Source organism: Mustela nivalis, assembly GCF_964662115.1.
Source record: "Mustela nivalis genome assembly, chromosome: 15".
Taxonomy (NCBI): domain Eukaryota; kingdom Metazoa; phylum Chordata; class Mammalia; order Carnivora; family Mustelidae; genus Mustela; species Mustela nivalis.
In genome coordinates, this window is record NC_139034.1 from 7,858,352 (window position 1) to 7,884,086 (window position 25,735).

Genomic DNA, 25,735 nt, shown 5'->3' on the forward strand with positions numbered 1-25,735 from the left:
GGATCATGACCTGAGCCGAAGGCAGCTGCTTAACCAACTGAGCCACCCAGGCGTCCCTTGAATGGACTATCTTTATCTATTTTCTCTGTCACAGCTCTACTGAAGTAATAGGCTTCTAATTTTTTTCAGTCTAATTTATACAACATATCTTCTTAGTATTTATCATATCTCATAATTTCATTATATAATCACCAAGTACACTCTTTACAGTGTCAAAACTGCCACCTTTGGGGGGAAACCTAGATGGCAGCAGAGTAGGTGGATCCTAGGGTGGTCTTGTCAGCTGAACACAAATAGGTAATTCTCAAATCATCCTAAATACCCAGAAATCGGCCGGAAGACTGACAGGACAAAGTCCACAACTAAGGGGAGAGAAGACTCATCAAAGATGCACCGAGAGGCAACATGATCTTTACTTTCAACTGTGCACACTCTGGACAGGGAGGTTAAATTCCCACTGGACAAAATGAAGACAGAGAAAGTCACCCCAAAGGAGCAAGGGAGGTAGTACTCACTGCCAGGGATTTAAAAAAACAGCCACCTTTAGCTTCTCCTTGTTGTAAATCTTTCCAGAGGCGATATAATGATAGGGAAAGATACAGTTATCTGGAACCATGTTGCATGGGCTCAAATCCTAGCTCTGCCACTTCCACACCTGTGGTCTTCAGGCTTGGACCACAGGCAAGTGGTCTTCAGGCTTGGAGCTCCAGATTTTACTGTGGGCTCTCTGCCTGTCCTCCACACACCTACCTCTAAAACTCAACTCAGTATCTTTCTCACTGCATTTAGACTTCTGCTTCTCTCGGTAGGGAGTAAGAGAATGCCCACCCATCCTAGCAACTGAGTCCAGAGATGTTAATTCATCCTGGAAGAGGCCTCCTCTCTTTTCCATATCCAAACCAGAAATAATTCTTACTGATTCTACTTTCTCAACATCCCTGGAGGTTGAACCTATATACCTTTTGCATTCACGTGGTATGGCCTTACTCCTGGCCCTCTTTTCTCTCCTGAGTTATCTTACCAGTTTCTACACTGGTGTCCCAGCCTCCATTTCTACTACCCTCCACCTAGAACACCAAGCTGTCTTTTTACAAAGCAGATCCAAGTAAGTTTCTGTTTCCTCTATTTAAAATACTTTAATGGCTCTCACTACCCGAAAAGGTTAAAGGCCAAATTCCAGTCTTCTCTTACTGAAGCCTTCATACCACCATATCCTTCTGCTCCCAAGTGTCCCATTCTAACACCCTGAACTCCAGCCATCACACATCACCTGCATTCAGCCTAAGGAGCTATGCTTTGGTTCTCACTGTTCCTTTTGCCTGGGAAGCTCTCACATCATCCCTGGGCATTTATTACATGATTTCATTTGAATATCTAGCAAGCAATTAAAGCCAAACATGGCAGAGAAAGTATTCCTCATTTTACACTCTTTCGGTAAGCTGCACACAATTTTATTAGTGGCACTTCCATTCAGCCTGTCCCAGACTCAGTATGTTAGTGCCAATGGTGCTGAAAGGGATCTGGTGATGTTAAACCTTGCCCTGCTGTAAGATGGCACTGCATTTCATTATTCTAAACCAATGAAAACTTTCTACCATCTCTTCGCTTACTTTAGTTGCCATGAATTAAGATGTAAATTTTGAAAACATAAGTTAATCTGATCATGTGTCAAAAGACAAACAAAAAACAGGAGGCAGGGTTTTAGCTTCACAAAGCAGAAAATCTATTCAACGAGAAATTTAATCTTCGGATATAAAACATGCTTCCTAATGTGTAATTACAATTAACGAATGAAGGCATTTTAAACAGAAAGTATGCTCTAGAACATGATTTTTAAGTACGCTTATTTGTGCCTTGTTTTACATCATTCACATTTGTCGGATAAAAGTGAAGGAGAAAATACTGAATATTTCTACTATAACATTTTAGAAAAAAAACTTTTAAATTTAAAACTTGCTGTCAAACAGATGGCACAAATGGAAATCAGTCCAACTCAAGATTGTTCAACCACAGCTACTACACACACTTTGGGACAGTTAGGTCTTTGCTACGGGGGCTAACCTCTGTCGTACAGAACATTAGCAGCATCCCGGCCCCTACCAGCTAAGTGCCAGTTGCACTCTTCTCTTTGTAACAACCAAAACTGTCTCCTAACATTGCCAAATGTCTCCTGGGAGGACAAAAATCACTCCTATTTGAGAATCACTGGTCTAGCCAAATCACTCCTTACCATGAATCCTTTGATTGTTCTGTAGTAGGAATCCAGTAAAAGAGAGCCAAGGGAACAAACCTGGGAAGTCCTATCCCAACCATCAGAACAATGTACCAACACACTTGCATTTTCAATCATTATTGCCTGAAAAGAAAGATCACATACTTAGATTACAGCAGAATACATTTCTGGTACATCAGTTAAATTCTACTTATTCAAAAACTACACTAGCAAGTATTGCATTAAACAGAAGAGCAAGGACTGTAATGATAATGCTGTCACAGCATAATTTCCAAAGAACAAGACAAAACACACAAAAAAACAAAAAACAAAACCAAAATTGTTGTTTCCAAGTGTCTGGTGATTTCTTTTTAAGTCCTTACATGAAGTGCTATGTGATCTTTTAAAACTCAAATTAAAGTAAGCCTCATTAAAGAGGTAAAACATAAAAGTTCTCTGACTGGAAAGGGTACCAGCACCAGCAGCCAAGAGAATAAATCCATTCCTTCCTAACAATTATAAATCCCCAAACAAAATATGAACAACGAAGAGTTACTTTGGCTAAGAAGATTGCAGCGTCCATAACAGCTTTGATATGGCGAAGCCATCCTGAGCTCTCCAAACCAGAGTAGAAATCACTGACAGAAAGCCCTTTGGTACCATTGACTATGAAGGGGAAAAAAACATTTCATTAGAATGAGGCTAGCGTCTCCACTTCTCCTATTCAAGTTCTCTTTGAGTAAATTGGGAGGAAGAGGACAAAATAAAAAAAGAGACTGTATAAATGAAAAGATGCTATTAGGACCTCAATATTGGATTTTTCAGGTACATTTTTTGTCATTCCTTGTGCTTAAAAAAAGCTCCAATCTCTCAGGACACCTGGGTGGCTCAGACGGCTAAGACTCTGCCTTTGGCTCAGATCATAATCCCGAGATCCTGGGATTTACATCAGTCCCATATCAGGCTCCTTGCTCGGCATGGAGCCTGCTTCTCTCTCTGCCTCTGCCTGCCACTCTGCCTGCTTGTGCGCTCCCTCTCTCTCTTCTTCTTCTTTTTTTTTTTTTAAGATTTTTTTTTAAAGATTTTATTTATTTATTTGACAGACAGAGATCACAAGTAGGCAGTGAGGCAGGCAGAGAGAGAGAGGAGGAAGCAGGCTCCCTGCTGAGCAGAGAGAGCCCGATGTGGGGCTCGATCCCAGGACCCTGAGACCATGGCCTGAGGCAAAGGCAGAGGCTTTAACCCACTGAGCCACCCAGATGCCCCTTTCTCTCTCTCTTCTGACAAGTAAATAAATAAATAAAATCTTTAAAAGAAAAAAAGAAAAGTTCCAATCTTTTTTTAAAAAAAATTTGGAGTTCAAAGTATTTAAAAGTCTGATATTTTAATTGTTAAAACTCCACACCACAACTGGAAAGATATTTTAATACTTAAACGAAGCGTTATTTTCAACTAATCTTCACTGTACACACTAAGCAAGCATATTTATCTAATAGTGACCATTTTTTTTTTGCAGAACCATTAGAACTGTCCTGTCTAATACAGTAGCCACTCCCCAAACTGACACATGGGTGGTATAAACTGAGATGTGGTTTAACAGTGTAAAATACGTACTCATCAATCTTTTAAGACTTAAAGGAAAAAAACTAATGTGTCATTACTGATTTTTTATACTGATTATATGTTAACATGTTTTAATACATTATGTAAAATATATTATTAATATTAATTTCCTTTTTTTTTTTACTTTTTTGAATGTGCATATAGGGAAATTTTAAATTACATCATTTTAAATTTTATAATGTGCTAACATTTTATTTCGATTAGACAAAGTTGCCTCAAAGGCAAAAAATAATCATACCTTCCAATAATTTTTGAAGGCTGGACCGCATGACATGAATATTTTCAATTCCAACAAACTGAAATCTAATGTTAGAATAGTTGTCTTCATTTTCATAACCTTTTCCAGCTGCTCTGTTGGCCATTGCATTCAGCTAAAATATAAAGTTTTAGAACTTTAGAGACAAATTGCTTTTATCACTTAACCTAGTTTACCAAAAATCATGAAAATACTAAACAAACTACATTTTAGCAGAGTTTAAAGAACTCTGAACTGAATATGTTACCATTTTTTTAATAAGCAAAAGTGTCACATATGTTATTAAGAGTAAAAAAGGACACTTTATATAAAGTAACAACATGATTGCTATATAATGGAAAGGTCAGACAAGAAGTTCCCCCACATATAATTTATGAAACTAATTCACTTATGTTTTTACTCAGTTTTCCGCATGTTTGTAATATTTCGAAATTTAAAAAAGAAAGAAGTATCTCTCATCTGAATCCTAAATGATTCAGAGATGAGCCAAGCTGGGAAGTTTCCTGTTACTGAATGAACCTATTAGATTCATTTCAGAGCAAGCCTGGGGAACACATGATCATTCAGAGAGCCACAGGGATCCTGAAAAATCAGATCTGAAATACACGTCAGATTATCTGAGAGCCTCCTCCATATTAAAAATTACTGGAGGCCCACACAATATATACCATGGCATATAACCCCCTAGCTTGATACACCTCCAAGAACTGGGCTAAAATTGGTCTCTAAGGAGAAAACAGACTGCCTGTAGGTCACTAGATCAAATGCTATCAGAGGCTCATTAAGATTTGGTATGTTTAATTTTTTCAGACTTGGATTTCATATTGTATATTATTACAGTTTACAAAATATTCTTATGAACTTGGATGAAACAAAATCTAAATTGGAAGACAAAGTAGCTTTTCATTCAGTAGATGGGGGCCCAGGTTGGTAACAAGGAAGTTCAACTCTACCTACTGACTCACTGGTTATTCAGCACCTATGATGACTAAGGTGAGAGTTAGATATTAAAATGCTTCCGCCTTATTACTAGTTAAGCTGAAGTTTAAACAGTATAAACCAAGCAATCTAAGAAAGGCCTGTTTTCTGTGTAGAAGGCAATTATACAGATAAGAGGTACTAGGTCCTGGGAAACAGATCATCCTCAGGCTTCATATTCAGAAACTTGTATTATAACCAGCTTTTATATCTATTATCACCTAAAAGTAATTCTGACCATTGAATCCACCAGATTAAAAAAGGAAGAAAAATAAAATTTGTCTTACAAGAGATATCACCAACATTCTTGACTTCTACGAAAGTCTTTTCTTATTAACAAGATAAAAAATTATCAAATTCTAGTTTTTAATACTTCTTAATTTACTCAAGTTAATCTCATCTTGTTTCCTCCATTATCTTTTGTGAGAATGAATAATGATGAGAATAACTTCTAAAATAGCTACCATTCCTTTCAACAAAGCTGCCTAGAATTGTGCTCTATATTGCTCACTCGCTTTTTCTCATCGCTTTCTCTTATTTTCTCATCATTCCAGATTTTTGAAGAAATCCTCACTATAATTCTGCCAATGTCCTTTTGTGTAGCCCACCAGCTCTGCATTCGATGCTATAATAAAAATTAAAAGTAATGTTAGCTATTACCATTGAAGATTTTAATTACTTTAGTTTCAGGATCCTATATGAATTAGTGGCTTAACGGTGTTTATAAAAAGAAAAGGGGATTCTGACATTTGTCTCAATGACAAAAATTGAACCTAACATTACAGATGCCTAACAGAACAACTATTTCCTGTTCACTATTTAAAACTCTCTAGTTCAATGTTTTCTAACTCACTATTTTCCTTATTTTCTTGAATATTTCAAGTTAACGCCCATTATTTTAACATGAAGTGTTCTGACAATTAAAAATTCTACTGAAAAAATTAGAAAGATTTTCTAATTTTTCACAACACACTATTTATTATTTCTTCACAATAATATAAGACTTCCACACGATCAAGAGTTCCCAACATAAAAATCTGTTTTTCTACATTTATACATAAATCAGAAGACATAAGATATCACCATCTGGGAAACAGGTCTCCTAAGTTGGTATTCTTTTAAAGACTGCCTTCCTCAGTGTCATTAGCCTCAGTTAATTTAAAACTGGGATTCAGACAGGTTAAATATGGACAAACTGATCAACTCTCATTAATTAAAGTAACAAAGATAATTAAATTAACAGACTGTACTATATTCAAGACACATACTTTGGGCCTGGTATCCATGACATACATATAGCGATTGACTGGATTGGCTTTACTAATGGCTTGAAGCAAATGTTCATCCTCCAGGCACCTGGCACTGAATCCTGATAGTGGTTGACTACATCGACAAATGGCAGCCTAATTTTAAAGGACAGAAAACAACAGATTATCCAAAGATGTCTAAAACATGTCTTTAAAAAACGCTTAAAAGAAAAACAAAAGTTCAAATCAAATGTGTAATCTGTTTAAAAGTTGGCAGGACAATTCGAAGACATTAACTTTGAAATCCTATTTTAATTCAACACTATGTGAACATCTTGATGTTACATAAGTTTTCCCAATATTCTCTTCTGAAAAAGTGAAATGCCTCCTTAGGTAGTTTGATGAAAAAAATCTTAAGTCCTAAGAAGCAACACTTCATCAATTCTCTATCATGTATCCTACTAAGATACTTGCATGCTATGCTCCAGATTACAAGACACTTTCAACTCAAGTTCAAGTAAGGGATTAATCAATAAAGGTAGAACAGGATTTTTTAAAGTAGTAACATTTGAGCTTTTATATTCCAAAAGTCTTCAGATCTCTATTTAGGAATCAGCAATCTTTATATAAAATGAGAAAAATGAACTTTAATTCAAGTTTGTGTTAAAATATAAATCTAAGAGGACAAAAATATCTATTAGAGAAGTAGTGAATGGTGGATTAGATATTTACTCTTGTTCCAAGTCTTAAAAAGAGATTAGCAGATTTAGACCCATATACTTTTTCTCCAATCTCATCCATACCAACTCCAACTTAACCATAGCCCATCATTCCAACCATAGTATCATTAAGGGGAAAAAAAAGTATACATAAATTCACACATTTTAAATTCACACATAAAATAAAACTATGTGAATTAAATAAAATAGAAGAAAATGAAATATAAAATATAAAATTCTTTTCAGACATACTTTCTCATTTGTTAAGTTAGGCATTGACTATCTGTTTTCAGCCTAGCTTTCCAATAAACAAGGTATACAAACATGGGTGTGTCAAACAGAGGCCATAACCAGTCATCATTCTCTATGACTTTTTTATGAAGAACAGATTAGGAATTTCTGTTTAAAATTTTACTTTTTACCTCTGGCTCCCTTCTAAAAGCCAACTAAAGTTCTAATTGGGACATCTAAAATATATAAAATTAAAAGGTCAAAGAGAATGATAAAGGAGAGAAAAATAGAGATGTTAACAAAATTTCAGGACATGAAAACAGATTGAGAAGTTAGTAATGATCAATTTACCAGAACAGAGAAAGTTGTCAAGTTGTTAGGAGTCAATAATAATAAGCATTTTGAGCAGCTAAATCCCAGAAAGGCTTAGGATTTGGTACCTCTAAAAGCCTGATCTGGAGTATAACTGAAAATAGAATTGGTTGAATATCCATATAGCGACTGGTTAAGGCTCCCAGATCTTCGCTTGCCCTGAACACAAAGTTTACTCTATGAAAAGGATTAACCTGAAGACTCTAGACAATATGCACAGATGTAGGTAGGAGCAAAGCTCTATACCAGCCCCCACCCCCCCAAAAACAAGAGGATGAAGTAAAGCCTACAAAACAAATTGTGAAATCCTCCCATCCACCTTCCCACACTTGAATCCTAGAAAGAACTAACACACATATTGGGATGAAAATTAACAACAGAAAGAATCCAAAGATAGAGATCACTCCTGCACACAAACTTCTAAAAAGCTTGTGGTACTTCACTTTTTAAGTACAAGAGCCTAGCCAAGAATCAGACACTTGCAAGACATGAAAAACAACAACAACAACAAAAAACAAAATAAACAGAAAAAAGGAACTCTGAGCAACAGACAACTAATGTGGGGAGCAAAAGAATTCTTTTAAAAATACCCTTAACATCTTCAGAGAACCCAGTCATCATAGCCAAGAATAGAAAAATGTCTAAAAAGTTCAGAAAATAGGAAGGAGAGCTTAGATTTTTAAAAATGGAATAGCAAAAATAAAGAGGTGGATAGGACGCCTGGGTGGCTCAGTGGGTTAAAGCCTCCGCCTTTGGCTTGGGTCATGGTCCCAGGGTCCTGGGATCGAGCCCCGCATCAGGCTCTCTCTGCTCTGCAGGGAGCCTGCTTCCTCCTCTCTCTCTGCCTGCCTCTCTGCCTACTTGTGGTCTCTCTCAAATAAATAAATAAAATCTTAAAAAAAAAATTAAAAAAAAAAAGGGGGTAGACTGGAAACAAAGTCAAGGAAATCTTCTAAAAACTACAAAGAGATGGAAAATAGAGAAAATTAAGAAAAACGGAGGTTTACAAAAGCCCACTTGCCAACTCACACACACACAAAACACAATTACAAAGAAAAGTAACAGAAGAGAGAAAGTTACCACAGAAATAGAGAAGTAATTTCCCAAAAGTGAGTTTCTAGATAGAATTTAAAAAAAACACACCAAGGACTTCACTGTGAAATTTCAGAACACTGGGGAGAAAAGATTTGAAAAGCTTCCTGAGAAAAAAATCAGGTCACAAGCATTGGGAGTCAGAACTAAACTCCACAACTGGCTGGCTGTTGATATAGGAAAAGTGATTTACCATCTCTTTACAGGTTGGAAGTTATAGGTAATCAGCAGAGCCTACCTTATAAAATTATCATGGGACTTCTTGCATATAAAGCATCTAACACATAGTACCTACTGTTCCAAGCTACAAAGGAAAATTTTGCTGTAATGAGCAATCCCTATTACAGCATCTCAGTATAAAGATGTCTCCTCCACCTCTTCGTACCGCAAAATCCTTCTGATTAGAAGTGCTTTCTATAAAAATTGTGAGCCTGAAATACCCTTGGCTCTCTTCTTTTTCTCAATAGTTGGTTTGTCAAAGCTATCTTCTCTTCCCAAATATAAGCAGGATCAAGAGAACCACAGGAAAGAAGAACCTATCTGTTCACTCATCTCATTATTTTCAAGTCCCTACTAAAAGAAAGGAAAGGCTGAAGGAGGGTGGAGGAGAAAAGGAAGATGAAAAGTATTAAAGTTTCTATACATCAGGGTAATTTTAAAATTTCAAAAACGTAATCAAGAGAAAAGCCAACACTTCTCTATCAGCAACATTATAATAATGACCTTCCTATGTAAAAATGAGTGTTCATTTGGACACTTAAACCTGAAGAGGGGTTATGCCACATTTGTAAAAAAAAAAAAGAAAAAGAAAAAGAAAAAAGAAAAAATATCTTCTTTTCTTACCTCTTTATTGTGATGATAATAGGAAAGAACTGGGAATCTTCCCTTGCTCCGGAATTTGGAACTACCAACAATTATTGGTTTGCTTGCTATTCGGGGAACATAAAGTTCTCTGGGATAAGTTTCACAAATCTGTAAAAATCAAATAAAACATATCCATTCTACACACAGTTCAAAAACTATGAGGTTAAAAATCACCTTTAAAAAACTTTAAGACTTATTAAATGCAAGAACAGTACATAGCAATATATAGACAACTTACTACACTACTATGACACTCTCCATCTTGGTACTAACATGTTCTGAATTTCTCCAAAGGTTGCTAAGTTGAAATAAGTCAGTCAGAGAAAAACAAATACCATATGATTTCACTCATTATGTGGAATTTAAGAAACAAAACAGATGAGTAAAGGGGGAAAATGGGAGAGTGTGGCAAACCAAGAAACAGACTCTTAACCATAAACAACAAACTGGTTACCAGAAGGGAGGTGGGTGTGGGATGGGGGAAATAGGTGATGGGGATTAAGGAGTGCACTGGGTGTTATATGTAAGTGTAGAATCACTATACTGTACACCTGAAACTAGTATCACACTGTATGTTAACTAACTGGAATTTAAATAAAAACAAACAAAAATGTTGCTGAGTTACCTTGTATTCTCGGTTGGCATCAGACAGCTGCCAGTTTGAATTTGGCACTCCCATCCTCTTATATTCCTCAGCAAGATCAATGAGCTCCCAACCTTGTAGTCGTTTCGAATCATTTTGTTTGGGATTGTAAGAGAATGCATAGAGATCTTCGTATTTTGCTATCGTATACAAAATACATAAATGTTATGATGCAACTTCTAAGACTTAAAACTCTATAAATAACAGTAATTTTTCTTTTTTTTTTTTTAAATATTTTTCTTTAAAAATTTCAAAGAGATAACTAATACCCGAACATATCTGGACTCAATTTATTTTCTCTGTCCTTCAATTCAAAGGATCATATCTAAAGGCATACACATTAAACTGAGATTCAATTTATATAATCAGCAAAAGCTAGTAAACAATAATTTTATATCAAATACTCTAATGTAATACTTCTTTTTTCTAAAAGTATAATTTTAATGACACAGACGCAGGTATGTCTCACCCACCACACTTCCCAAATGATACATAAAATGGAAATACTAAATGCTGAGATAAAAAACTAGAGGTGGCCTATAGAACATGAACTTGCATATACATTCCTATAGGACAGTGGCAATGGTTGCACAAAGCTTCAGAGAGCACTTAGTCCTGAATAATATTAAGCCCCTAAAGTGACAGAACCATCTTTACTCTAAGATCTGGCTTAACTTGGGACAATGCGTAAATGCTACAGGCTTTATGTATTAGGAGAGAAGGGTGTGCAGACCCCTGCTCCTAGACACTACCCTTCTCTCCTAGATCACTGCAGTCCATGTGTTCAACAACAAAGTAACATTCAGTAACCAGTGTGCTATGTCTCCTGGAGAGATCTACATAATTCAACTCATGTTGGGGGGGGGGGGGCCCTCCAGATCCCAAAGGCATAGTGACAGGATTCCTTTCTCTGGCCTACACTCTTCTCATTCCTCCTACTACCTACTTCCTGAAGTAGGATTCACCCTCTCTTTTCCCTCTGGTCATCTCTCTTATGCTCCACTCCAATTCAATTCATTGGTCCCAGTGCTACCAGAGGAGCTTGACCTTCCTTTTCATTTAACAATCAGTTCCCAAGTTATTCCCCATGGTTGTGGATACCCACTTGGGGGGTGGGGGGTGGGGAGAGCTGCACCGTTGGCCACCGACAAACTTTAAAAACAGTAATATAAATCAATAGTTTTTAAAATCTGTATTCTAAGGGTACCTGGTGGTTCAGTGGGTTAAAGCCTCTGCCTTCAGCTCAGGTCATGATCCCAGGATCCTGGGACTGAGCCCCACATCAGGCTCTCTGCTCAGCAGGGAGCCTGCTTTCACCCCTCTCTCTTCTACCTGCCTCTCTACCCACTTGGGACTTCTGTCTGTCAAATAAATAAATAAAATCTTTAAAAAAAACAATCTATACTCTAAATGCTTAACTTTTTTCCTTACTCTTACCCCTTCTTTGGAAATCATTCTAAAAATTTAGAGCAGAAGCATCTAATTATTTCCAAGCCAAATTTTTTGGAATAGAGTACACAAGAACTTAAGGGTAACTTCAATTATAAAGTAACAATGGCATATTACGTATCTTAGATAATCCATCTCAAAATTAAGTAAGCTTTGGTCTCTAAAAACAGTACCTTGTTTTGATAGTTGTAGCAAAGAATTGTAAATATCATGGCAATCTCTTTCTCTGGGAACAATGAAATGCACAATCCTGAAGTTCTTGCACTGAATCACAAGTGGGCATCCAGAAGTAGTCAAAGCTAGTTTCTCTACTAAGGCAATATGGTGGTGCAATATCTACAACATGAAAAAAACATGATCATCATCATAAAAAAGGGCTAAATATCGTATTCTCTTCCAGAGCACATGCATGTTAAATGCCCTCTTCAAACAAAGTACTCAAAACTTGTGACTGAATGCCTAAGCCAGAACTATGCTCTCTGACTCTTTGTCCATCACTCCACATACTCAGTATATCATCAAACCCTGAGAACTACATCTCCCACATACCTCTGTAACCTCTCTACTTCTCTCCATGTCCACTGTCACTCCCCTAGCTGTAATGCTCCCATTGTAAGTAGCCTCCTAAAAGTTCTCCTTATATCTTCTCTTGACCCCCTCTAACCCATTCTCTACAGGGCAGGTGAGTGACCGTTAAAAAGCAATTAAAAAAAAAAAAAGGGTAATCTAGTCATGTCATTTACTAGACTCTGGCTCTAGACTCATTTCAAGTCCTTCCCCACATCAAGTTTGAGTGACAGAGTCCTCTCTTTGGCTCCTCAAATGCACCAACCTTCTTTACATACACTGAGTTGCTCCTACTAACTGGGAAATTATAGGAACTTCTAGTATTATTTCTGGCCTTTGTTGTTTAAACCTCATCATCAAGAAGAACAGCCTGAAGACCCCCATTGCCTTTCCCAAGTAAGTTAGATCCCTTCCATTTTCTTATGCCTATACTTTTCCTTCACTTAGAACATCAGTAATTCTTTGTATAGTGAATGTCTATTTCTCTAGCCAGATGCTGGGAACTTCGTAAGGAGCAATATTACGACTAAGCTGAGCATCATTCTATCTCCAGCACTTACCACAGTATCTGGAGCATATAATCACCCTATTCAAAAAAAAGTTACAAATGTTATACCTTACAAATCCAAACTTAAAATTTGACCAAATGAGCACTACAAGTGTCTTTGCTTATACCTCTATAACAATGTTTACTGAATGAACAGAAAGCCCTACTATAAACTCAATATTTTTAAATATGATTAAAATTTAAATATGATTATCATTCATACCAGTTCTAATATTGTTTGCTACTAAAAATAAAAAGCTTTCTTTTTCTCAATCCCATTCCTATGAATTTAAAATATTTATAAGAAGTTTTTCTAGAAAGTCAAAGATCTTAGAGTCATAGCAGGTTCCTGAGTGATAAAACTCAATCATGGCAAGAAATCAATGCATCACAAATTAATCTAAAACTTTAATACAAGTACAGTAAAAAAATCCCAGACTGCTTTTTCCTTTTTCTGTGGCAGAGTAAGAGATAGATGATTATATATACCACACATATATATTATATGATTATAATATTAAATGCTAATATTAATATTAATTATTTGTATTTTCTAAAGTTCTCATGCAATATTAAGTGCATAAAATAATGAAGAAAAGCTTTAAAAAGATTAATAAGAACTTGTTCTACAGACATAAAAAGTATATATAACACAGATATTTAGCACTTGCTACAAATAACCCAACCGGTGGCTAAGATTTAGCACTGACATTTATATTAGTAGGCCTGTGCCAAGTTATTCAAAATGATCTGAATAATAATAACATCAAAATAGAGAATAAGAGACAATAAGCTACTACATCACTATTATGTTTCTAATTAAAACCCAATACTATTTGCAAGAAGAAAATGTTGGAGAGACCTGGCTCTGCCACTAACTAGTTATGTGATCTTGAAAAAATAATAATCTGTAAAATAAGAAAAATATAAAGTTAGTAAGCCTCCTTCTAGATCTAAAATGTTCATTTTTATGGACCAAATGTACTAAACAAATTTTATTCAGGAGAGACATATGGGAATATACTGACAAAAAAGCATTTTAAAGACAATAATCAGAGATAATACAGACTTTTTTCGCTGCTCCCAAACTATGTTCCCGACATCTGCAAGAAGAGGTCCATTGGGGAACTTCCCTGTCTATCTCTAGGAGATAGAAAACATACTGAGAAGATACTGAGGCAGATGGACAAATGAAGGGTAGACTGAGTGAATGAGAATGAATGATCTGACAAGGCCCTGCTTGGTGAAACCCTTGACAGTTCCTGGGCCAGCACTGGATAGGGAAGAGCTCCAGTGCCTTGAGGGAATACATCTCTGAGATCAACATCTCAGGTAAGGATCTTGACTTATTTAATGCAATCACATATAAACTGGATGGCCTTCCTGGGGAAATCAAGAGAGTACAATAAAAGAGAAATTGTATTAAAAAGCTAGAGTCAATAAAGCAGTATGCTCCTGTAAGTGGAATCAATATATCAAAAGAACAGAACAGAGTTCAAAAGCAAACTCTCAGTGTATTTATAACAGAGTTGATACTATACATTAATGCACTGAAACTGTCAATAAATGGCACCAGTATCCATATAATAATAAAAAGAATAAAAATAAAAATGAATCCCTAAATTATATCATCAAAGAAAATATTTTCCATATTATTAACAACTTATACTTGAAATACAAAATGTAAACTTTTAGAAAAAAATACAAGAGAATCTTTATGGCAGTTAGAATCCCTAGTCAGAAAACAACATAAACCATAAAAGAAGAAATGAAAAATCTAATACACTAAAATTTTAAACTTTAATTCAAAGACATGTATACATTCAAGATAAGCCACACACTGGGAGAAATTATCTACAAAACACATACCAGACAAAACATTAAAAACCAGACTCCTATAAAGCCAATAAAAGGACAAACAGCCCAAGAGAAAAAGAAAAGGAAATCTAAAGGCCACAATATCTGAAAGGACAACTTCCTTGTAATCAGCAATTTAAAATCACAATTGCACATCCACCAGAGAGGCAAAAATTTTAAAGCTAACAATATCAATGGTGCTGACGACGGTGGACAAGATATCACACTCTACTGATGAGAATATTTTGAGACAACTACTTTGGAGTGGGGCACATTTAGTGAAGGAAAATACATACTTATCTAAGCACCAGTAATTTTACTCCCAGGCAAATACAGGAAGAAATATACACAAAATATCCATTACTATATTACTTGACCTACAATCGATTAAAAAACACCATAATTGCAATTTAGTATAAAGATACTATGGATCAGGTGCACTTTTATTCTCTCAAATAAATAAATAAAATATTTTTTAAAAATACCATGGACTATGCCATTTAAACTATTAAATATTAAACATGTACATCTATTACTTACATTTTTAAAAATTGAAAGGAACAAGCAGGTATTTTATAATTATTAATGCAGATAAAGAGTCTTGCTATCTCCTATAAAAGAGCTCCATATTCTCCCATCCAAGTACTAACCAGGCCCAACCCTGCTTAGCTCTGAGATCAGACGAGATCGGGCCTGTTCAGGGTGGTATGGCTGTAGACAAGAGCTCCATATTATACACGGTATCCTTGTTTTATTAGGAGAGAGAGTAGATGTGATCATGTGACTATGAAAAATTTTTTTGTTAAATTTTTTGTACTGATCAAAATGAAATACAGCAATAGGCTAAGTCCAGTACTGTAAGTATGGTAGGCAGTACAGCAGATGCCCTTCTTACCCAGGTTTCTTTCTGATGAGAGTCTATAAATAATAGATGTGTGGCTGTAAGATAGAGTGTTCCTGTTAGTGACTTGTTGTTGGTACTGAATCGGTCAAGTAATTTCACTTGCTCAACCTAGAAAAAAGGAAAAGAAAAGAAAAAAAAGTTATTTGTCATTTCAAAAATCATACAAATTCTTTGTTATCTCATGATTTAAATGCACCATTTTCAAATTTTTCCCCTTTCTACTAAAAAACATGAGTTTATTTAATGTTGAACATTAAATTTCACATATCTTGGGGAACATGTAAACCACAAATAACAGGTACAATTTAGAGTTAGAAATACAACCCATAAAGGAACTCTGTAAAAAAAAAACAAAAAACAAAAAACAAAAATACACAAATACTAAGGGGAACAGGAAAGAGGCACATGATAAACAACAGTTTTCATATCCAAGAGCCCATACATTTTTTAATTTAAATATTATTTAACATACAGTGAATACTGGTTTCTGGAGTAGAGTTCAGTGATTGATCACTTACATACAATACCCAGTGCTCATCACAATTGCCCTCTTACATATCTACCACCTATCTAGCCCATCCCCCACCATCTCCCAGTATCAACCCTGAATTTATTCTCTACCATTAAGAGTCTCTTATGGTTTATTTCCCTCTCCTCTATGTTTCATTTCCTCCTTCCCATATGTTCATCTGTTTTCTTTCTTAAATTCCACATATGAGTCAGATCATAAGTTATGTATGTTTCTCTGACACTATTTTACTTAGCATAATATCCTCTAGCTCCATCCACATCACTGCAATTGGCAAATTTCACAATTTTTGACAGCTGAGTAATATTCCATTGTGTATATATATACATTTTCTTTATCTACGCATCAGTTGATGGACATTTGGGCTCTCTCCATAGTTTGGCTATTGTTAATAATGCTGCTATAAACACTGAGATGCATATGCCCCCTTTGGATCTGTATTTTTATATCTTTTGGGTAAATAGCTAGTAGTGCAATTGCTGGATCATAGGACAGTTCTATTTTTAACTTCTTGAGGAACCTCCATACTGTTCTGCAGAGTGGCTGCACCAGTTTACATTCCTACCAGCAGTTCAAGAGGGTTTCCCTTTCTTCACAACCTCACCAACACCTGCTGTTTCCTGTGTTATTAATTTTAGCCTTCTGACAGATGCAAGAGTCCATATATTTAAGTTAGCAAATCAAGTAATATATCCAGCATCATGGAGGTAAACTATCAGAAAAATTAAATCAAGAAACACTTAAATGGTTGCAAAGTCCAACTTAATTTCTATATTTTCCTCACCACTCCACCCAAGACAGTGTTCCGTGGTCAGCTCTGTGCTTTTACTCATACTCACACTCATTCTCCCTTCTTAAGACAGTTTTTTCTGCTTAGCCAAGTGCTAAGCATTCTTCGGGGTTTGATGATGCCCTTTCTCCTAACTGGAATCCTCAGAAAATTAACTGACTTCCTTAATGTCTCAGCTTTTTAGTTAGTTCCTCCTGGTTCCGAATTCCATTACAGATTATATCATGTGCTGGCTCTATGTCTTCTAGCAGCTGAGACGGTGAGGTACATAGTACTTCTTCTTTAATAGTGTACACACGCACACACACACACACACACATACACACACATGGCTGCCACTGGAGAGTGGGGTTAGAGTTGGCCAGGACTGTGTACGGGACTACTGTTTTGAAAACACAATTATTTATTGCTGTCCATTCTTTTCAGGAGGGGAAAAAAGAGTAAAACAACCAACATAAAATTTTTAATTCACAGCTATAACAGCAGGTTGTAGATAGTTCTTTAACTTGTATGTCTTCAAAACCAGATTACTAACAATTATCTCATTAATTCTGTACTTCCCCTCACTTATATTTTCTTTTTCCTTACTAAAATAGAAGTAAAATGTCCCTCATTATGAAATTATGATTTCCAAAATAATAACTACCATGTAAAAAGCTAATTAATTCCCCCAAAGAAATTTAATTCCAGAGCTTTTTTTAAAATTTAAAATAACAGCTGTTCAAGTAAGTTAAAATTTATTTATTATTATTATTTTTAAACATTTTATTTGACAGACAGAGATCACAAGTAGGCAGGGAGGCAGGCAGAGAGAAAGGAGGAAGCAGGCTCCCCGCCAAGCAGAGAGTCCAATCAGAATCCTGGGATCGTGACCTGAGCTGAAGGCAGAGGCTTTAACCCACTGAGCCACCCAGGCGCCCAGTTGAGTTAAAATTTAAATGTAAAATTAAAATGCCTAGGGGCTCCTGGGTAGCTCAGTGGGTTAAGCCTCTGCCTTCGGCTCGGGTCACGATCCCAGATCTCAGGGTCCTGGGATCGAGCCTGCTTCCCCTTCTCTCTCTGCCTGCCTCTTTGCCCACTTGTGAACTCTCTGTCAAACAAATATATAAAATCTTTAAAAAAATTAAATGCCTATATTTGATACAAAATTTTATTTGTATGGGGTGAAAATGAATTCGAGTTTTAATACTTTCTTTTGGAAACTTAGAGAGATATGACCTAATTTATGTAGCTCAGGTCCAACAGTTGATCTGACACATAAAAATTGTCAGATCAGGGTGCCTAGGTGGCTCAGTGGATTGGGCCTCTGCCTTTGGCTCAGGTCATGGGTCTCCAGGTCCTGGGATCAAGCCCCGCATCGAGCTCTCTGCTCAGAGGAGAGCCGGTTTCCATCCTGTCTCTCTGCCTGCCTCTCTGCCTACTTGTGATCTCTCTCAAATAAATAAATAAAATCTTTAAAAAAATATTTAAAAATTGCCAAATCATTATACACATTGTCCTTTAAGCTAATAGGAAAACCTCCTTCTTATAACCAGTATGAAAATTTCTCTTGGAGATCAGCATTTACTTCATTGTCTAGAGCCATTTCTTCCTTAATTAAAAATCTAACTTCATTATACAACTCACTTTGAAAAAAACCTTAAATTTAAACCCTTTTAAAACAATGGAATTGGGGCACCTGGGTAGCTCAGTGGGTTAAGCCTCTGCCTTCGGCTTGGGTCATGATCTCAGGGTCCTGGGATCCAGCCCTGCATCAGGCTCTCTGCTCAGCAGGGAGCCTGCTTCCCACCCCACTCCTCCCCCTCTGCCTACTTGTGATCTCTGTCAAATACATAAATAAACTCTTTAAAAAAAGAAAACAATGGGATCAATTACTGTTGACTCCCCTTCAATTGCACTAGACTTGAAACTAACCAACAGCAATACCATAATATAAATCTCATCTGCCTTATCTCTGAAGCAATTAAAGCAAAGTGTTAATGGCTCTAAAGAAGAGAGAATTAATGAATATATATGGAAATAAAGGTTACTATAAAGTATCAACACTACTCAAACAATTTGTGCCAACATAATTTTGTAGCACTTCACAAACTACTCAAAAGTGATATAAAAAAGGATATTGGCAAGTAGTTAAAAGGGAGTGGTGGTTGATGTTTACCACTTACTTAACTGAACAGTAAGGCTGCTTTTTTTTTTTCCCCAGCCTAACAGAATTCATTGTTTTTGCACCACACCCAGTGCTCCATGCAAAACTGCCCTCCTTAATACCCACCACCTGGCTCCCCCAACCTCCCAGCCCCCGCCCCTTCAAAACCCTCAGATTGTTTTTCAGAGTTCATAGTCTCTCATGGTTCACCTCCCCTTCCGATTTCCCTCAAATCCCTTCTCCTCTCCATCTCCCTATGTCCTCCATGTTATTTGTTATGCTCCACAAATAAGTGAAACCATATGAAAATTGACTCTCTCTGCTTGACTTATTTCACTCAGCATAATCTCTTCCTGTCCCGTCCATGTTGCTACAAAAGTTGGGTATTCATCCTTTCTGATGGAGGCATCAACATGTGTTGGAGAGGATGTGGAGAAAGAGGAACCCTCTTATACTGTTGGTGGGAATGCAAGTTGGTGCAGCCACTTTGGAGAACAGCGTGGAGATTCCTTAAGAAATTAAAAATAGCGCTTCCCTATAACCCTGCAATTGCACTACTGGGTATTTACCCCAAAGATACAGAAGTAGTGAAAAGAAGGGCCATCTGTACCCCAATGTTTATAGCAGCAATGGCCACGGTCGCCAAACTGTGGAAAGAACCAAGATGCTCTTCAACGGACGAATGGATAAGGAAGATGTGGTCCATATACACTATGGAGTATTATGCCTCCATCAGAACGTTTGCCTTTGGGGCGCCTGGGTGGCTCAGTGGGTTAAGCCGCTGCCTTCGGCTCAGGTCATGATCTCAGGGTCCTGGGATCGAGTCCCGCATCGGGCTCTCTGCTCAGCAGGGAGCCTGCTTCCTTCTCTCTCTCTCTCTGCCTGCCTCTCAGTGTACTTGTAATTTCTCTCTGTCAAATAAATAAATAAAATCTTTAAAAAAAAAAAAAAGACAGATTTTCCTGTCAAATTATTAAAAAAAAAAAAAAAAGAAAGTTTGCCTTTTTTGAAGTCCAAATGAAGTTTTTTAATCTGTGGATTTTCAAAAGATCGTAAAACATTTTTTGTTAGGCTTCAATCATAAGCCATAAATAACTTCTTGGCAACACACAAATTCTCTACACACAATTGTCTACATGCAAAACAACCACACCACTTTCATTTGGATTTTAACCCTCTTCTGTCCATCCCCTATTCATTACTATTCTTCTTCAGGGGCTCCATTCTCTATAGGCATCTTATCCACTGTCATTATTTTAACCTATACGTTAATGACTCTCCTAATTAAATGCCCAACTCTGAGCTCTCCCGAGTTCACACTGCCTGCGATACACATAATAACGATAATAATCCCTGACATAGTATTGAGGTCTTATTATATGACCAGTACTAAAAGTGTTTAACATACATTATTTCTTTTAATTTTCACAATTCCTATGTAGTAAATACTATTAATCTCTATATGGAAACTGAGACTTAGAGAAGTTAAATGTCCCAACACCACACAGCTAGTAACAGTAGTAAGTTGAGTAGCATAGTAAATAACCCCATGTCATAGGTCTGATTCTTGAGGTAGAACACCGTCCCACCATACTATACTATATTGCTCTACTCAGATGTCTTAAGATTCATGTTAAGCATACAGAAAATGAAACTAATTTTCCCTCACCCCTCATAAGTAGGTTCCTAATCTTGTATTTCTGATTAGAGTTAATATAACTCCATCCTCATCCAGTCACCCACATTAGAAATCTGGTAATCATCCTATGACTTCCTCTTCACCACCAATATTCAATTAACCACCAATTCCTATCAAATTTTATAGCCTAAATATTTTTAAAATCTGCACCTTCCACTACTGTTGGAGTAGTTCCTACATTGTAAAGCATCTGTTCATGTGTCCATCTCTTCCACTAAAGCTGTAACACACCCCAGGACAAGAACTGTCTCTTATTTATGTCTGACTACCTAATGACTGATACAGCACCTGACACAATAAATGTTTGTTGAACGAGAGTGAAAGACCATAGAAACATTTCCCACAGGGGGAAAATAGAAGGTGCCCACAGCATACCAGTGGTCTCTTGCTGAAATCACTCAAGAGATTTATTATATCAAGTTCTTCTTTGTAACATTTACTGCCACCTTTTCCCTACATGGAAGGTGAATAGTAAATATTCAGTAATTTATGAATGAACAAACTTAAAATAAGCAGAAAAATTACTAAGAGTGTACAGTTATAGTTCGGCTTTTTTGGTTTTTAAATACACGTGTGCACTCTCAGTCTGCTATTCCCACCCCATCACCCAATTATGACAAAGTCACTCTTCCTCTAGAGTTGCATAACACTACATAGTTCTTTCGGGCTTATCAAGATTGGAAATTCAGGTTAAAAATACTCTTCCTAACACTCCACGCCTATTTCTTGATTCCCCCTAATTTCTACATCCAAAATTATCTGAAATTCCATTTATTGATCTTTAATTCTCGTTACCTACATTCAAGTTCCAAAGCCTAGCCGTTCATTTGAATCATCTCTGAAACTCTGCATAAATACAAATCCTAAACCCCACTCAACTACACTCAGTCATCTCAGGAGATGGAGAAGAAAAATTTGCCTTTTTTTAAAAGGTTATTAATTATTTATTTGAGAGAGAGAAGGCATGCACACAAATGGGGGAGTGGCAGAGAGAAAGGCAGAAGCAGACTCCCCTCTGAGCAGGGAACCCCACATGGGGCTCGATTCCAGTACCCTGGGATCAGATGTTTAACTAACTGAGCCATCCAGGTGCCCCCAAAGATCTGTATTTTTAAGAAGCTCACAAGGTCATTTTTACACAACTGATACTCCTTCTAATCCCTCTTGCTCTTAACTTTCATTAAGTTAGGTTCGTTCTCTATCTTTATGCTCTTTTCCCAATATTTAAGGCCCCAGCTTGTGTAGTCCTCCCACTTAAAACTATGGTCCCTTAAAATACACAACTGCATTATGGTTGTATGCATACCACCCCAACACACATCTTTGAAGAACAGCCACATAAATATACATTTTCAGGAAAGAGAGTTTATTGATTCACTCCACAGAAATTTACTGGCTATCAACTAAAGTCCAAATTGTCTGGATCTCATTTTCTTTATGTATAAAATAAGGAAAACAATCTCTTCCTTGAGGGTTGTAGTAAGTAAGGTTGGATAATATATGTAGGTACTTTACTCCAAGTTTGCTTGACAAACCATATGCAATAAAGTGCTCAGACATTTGCAAAAATGACTACTGTTAGCAAGTTAGTAAGCTGATGAGGTAAGTTCTGTTTTAAACTAATGTCCAGGGCACCTGGGTGGCTCAGTGGGTTAAGCCGCTGCCTTTGGCTCAGGTCATGATCTCAGGGTCCTGGGATCGAGTCCCGCATCGGGCTCTCTGCTCAGCAGGGAGTCTGCTTCCTCCTCTCTCTCTCTGCCTGCCTCTCTGCCTACTTGTGATTTCTCTCTGTCAAATAAATAAATAAAATCTTTTAAAAAGGGGGGGGCACCTGGGTGACTCAGGAGCTTAAAGCCTCTGCCTTCGGCTCAGGTCATGATCTCAGGGTCTGGGATTGAGCCCCACATCGGGCTCTTTGCTCAGTGGGGAGCCTGCTTCCCTTCCTCTCTCTCTGCCTCTCTGCCTACTTGTGATCTCTGCTGTCAAATGAATAAATAAAATCTTAAAAAAAAAAATAAAATAAAATAATGTCCAAATTCAAATAGAGAAAGGAAGGAGGGGGCACATGGACTTTAAAAGCAAATTCAATATTCTAATGTGTCATACAGCTGGAAAAAAAGTTTTCGTAATATAATATTGAAAGCAAAGCTGAACAAAATTTTCTTAACTATAACAAAGAAAATACAGAATTCTCAGTAGAAGAGAGAGAACATAAAAGGGGACAGGCAATAACATTTGATGAAAAAGAAACACCTGTTAAAGTAGAGCATCTATGTTGTAGATAAAAGGACAGAGTATTTTAAGCACAGTAGCCTGTGACCAAAATACGGTTTTACAGTTTTAAAGATCTTTCCAGTGGCCATGTGGAGAAAATGCAGAATAGAGAAGAGATTGGAGGTGGGTAACCAGGTAAAAGGCTAATGTGTTATCTAGGGCTGCCTGGGAGAGATATGATAAGCTACAATAGACAGGATACGATTGATTAAGCTACAATAGACAGGATAAAGAGAAAGCCCATTGAGATAATGAAACCAATGTGAGAAGGAAGGAGAACTAGAGGCTTCTTCAAGATGTTAAGCTTGTCAGACTGGTTGCCATTTACTAAGATAAGGTATTAAAAAGAAAAGAAAATCTGAGAGAAAAGAGACTATGAAGGACTTTAATAAATTGAGGATTATTTATTACCTTAGTAAATGGAAAGTTATATTCAAATCAAGAACATATAATAGAAAATTCATTACATGACTGCTTAAATATGGCAACTGCCATATATATATGACTGATAATAAAATTAATCTGAACATTATTCCAAAACATTTATTTAATACTTTAGGCTCTGGAGAAACTTTAGGTCCTGAGAAAACTTACTGATTGATTATTCTGTTCTTAGCTGCAAATAAGGTAAATATAAAAAAACAAAAGAAAGCAGAGCTTTTTCTTTGCTAAAATTATCAGCACAGAAATTTCAAACCAGAGATGTAGCCAACTTCTAAGCACCAACTGCTGCCTCGTATTTCCTTTTTTCACCAAGGAACTGTAAGTACTTTACAGATGTCGCCACAGATTTTTCCCAATGCTTTCCTGGAAATGTTTTAAGTCAGGTATTTAGGAAGCAATCTCTTCCTGGTCACTAGCACTGAGATGCTATGGAAATAGTGTTTGGATCCTTTAATTATAGTTATGATCACGAGGAAAAAGAGAATGAGGAAGAAAAACAAGTTTTGGGGAAGAGAAAGAATAAACAAAGTAGAAATAGAGCAGGGAGAAGGGAGAAGAGAACTGTAGGGTGTAGTAATTATGGTAAGGATGGGGAATGCTAACACATTTTTTGAGGCACATTTAGATGAACTGTTGCCAACTTTGGGCCTGCACTAAGAGGTACTCTAAACAGGAAGTTCAAATTTCAGCTGATTACACAAAGCTGGAAATGAAAAAACGGACCACACATACTCAGTATCATATCCAGAATATTCGGACATCAAGTGGCCTCTGGGACAAAAAAAGGACCAATGGCCATCTTCAATCAACGTTCGGTAGCCAACAGTTGTACTTTACAACTACATAAAACAAGGGCTATTGAAGCAAAAAACACATTGTCATGGCTTCTCTGACTTGTAAGCTACCCTATAGCCAGGCACCCATTTGGGACTCTTAGTATCATTATTCCACACTCTTTCAAAAAGAAAGAGCATCAGGTTACCTTTGTGATGTGAAAGATAACCCTCAACAGGGCAGAGATTTTTATCTTTCTTTGCTCACATATCCCAAGTTCCTGCAACAGCTTCTGGGTGCATAAATCACCAAACAAAACAGATCATAAACCCAAGGGCACTTTTCAGTCCTATCTTATTTTGTTTTTCTGCAACACTGGACACAGGTGACTTTCCATGAATGGCTTCCTGTCTCACTCAGTAAAAGCAAAGATTTCACATTAGCTTTCAAGGCTTACCCCTGTCCCCAACTTTAATTTCCTACTGTGCTCTCCCCTTCCCTCACTCTGATCTAGCCACACCAGTCTTCGTGCTAGTTTTTACTAACTAGGCATGTCCAACACGGGCTTCTCCCAGCCTCTCCTCCCCACTCCTTGCCCCTGGGAAGATGGCTTGTTCCCTCATCACGTCAGTCTGTACTCATGTCACTATCTCTGTAAGGACTTCCCTAACTACCCTGTTTACAACTGTCCTCCCCCACCTCACCCTGGCACTCTCTATAGCATTCAATACCATCTACCACATTATATATTTGCCTTATTAACTTTGCTTACTGTTATGTCTCCCCCAGCAAGAAAATAAGTTTTGGAATGGCAGGGACTTTTGTCTGCAAACCACCATTTCCCCATCCACAGAACAGTACCAGGCCCTAAGGAAAGGAGAAAGCAGAAGAAGGGGCAGCAAAGAAGGAAATCAGAACAGGGAAGACTTCCCTTCTTGTGCTTCACCTCTTCCCATTAGATCCCTAATACTCTTCCTCTGAATCCTCTTCTTCTGCTCCACCCTTTGGAAGTATTCCTAGGGTTTTAACTTTCAAGCCTTTACAAGTACTCCTTGCATAAACTCATGCATAAAAGAAAACATCAATGATTGCCTAAACAATGACAACTCCCAAATTTATTCTTTTGGACCACACCTTTTCCCTAACCCTGTACCCTCAGAACAGGCTATTTACTAGACCAAATCCTATCACCTAAGTTCCTCTCCCCCATCCCCTACGATCCTCCCAGTCCTACTCATACTGATCTTACTATTCACAAATCTATTTATTTAATTACTTTAAAAAGATTTTATTTATTTACTTGAGAGAGGGACAGGTAGCATGTGCAGGTGCACAAGTGGGGGCAGGGAGAAGGAGAAGCAGACTCCCCACTAAACAGGTAGCTCCATCTGGGGCTCAACCCCAGGATCCTGGGATCATGACCTGAGCTGAAGGCAGACACTTACCTGAGCCACCCAGGAACCCCTCAAATCTCTTGATTAGACCATTACTCTGTGAGGCAGAGGAGTGTTACCGTTA

The 25,735-nt window shown here is 37.1% G+C and overlaps 1 protein-coding gene across 7 annotated transcripts in view; it reads right to left on the reverse strand.

Moving 5' to 3' along the window:
* MTMR6 (myotubularin related protein 6) overlaps positions 1 to 25,735 on the reverse strand; it is an 821,484-nt gene that overhangs the window by 8,561 nt on the left and 787,188 nt on the right. For 4 of the 7 annotated variants that reach the window (XM_082700195.1, XM_082700198.1, XM_082700197.1 and 1 more), the window contains exons 2-9: positions 15,553 to 15,669; positions 11,860 to 12,022; positions 10,220 to 10,377; positions 9,574 to 9,702; positions 6,338 to 6,472; positions 4,074 to 4,206; positions 2,769 to 2,878; positions 2,231 to 2,356 (exon numbers count right to left, since the gene is read on the reverse strand). In XM_082700195.1, the coding sequence (XP_082556321.1) occupies positions 2,231 to 2,356; positions 2,769 to 2,878; positions 4,074 to 4,206; positions 6,338 to 6,472; positions 9,574 to 9,702; positions 10,220 to 10,377; positions 11,860 to 12,022; positions 15,553 to 15,669 (1,071 nt within the window). Of the gene's footprint in view, positions 1 to 2,230; positions 2,357 to 2,768; positions 2,879 to 4,073; positions 4,207 to 5,580; positions 5,695 to 6,337; positions 6,473 to 9,573; positions 9,703 to 10,219; positions 10,378 to 11,859; positions 12,023 to 15,552; positions 15,670 to 25,735 lie in introns of all 7 variants that reach the window. The other 3 variants (XM_082700193.1, XM_082700196.1, XM_082700192.1) reach the window with 1 other exon arrangement.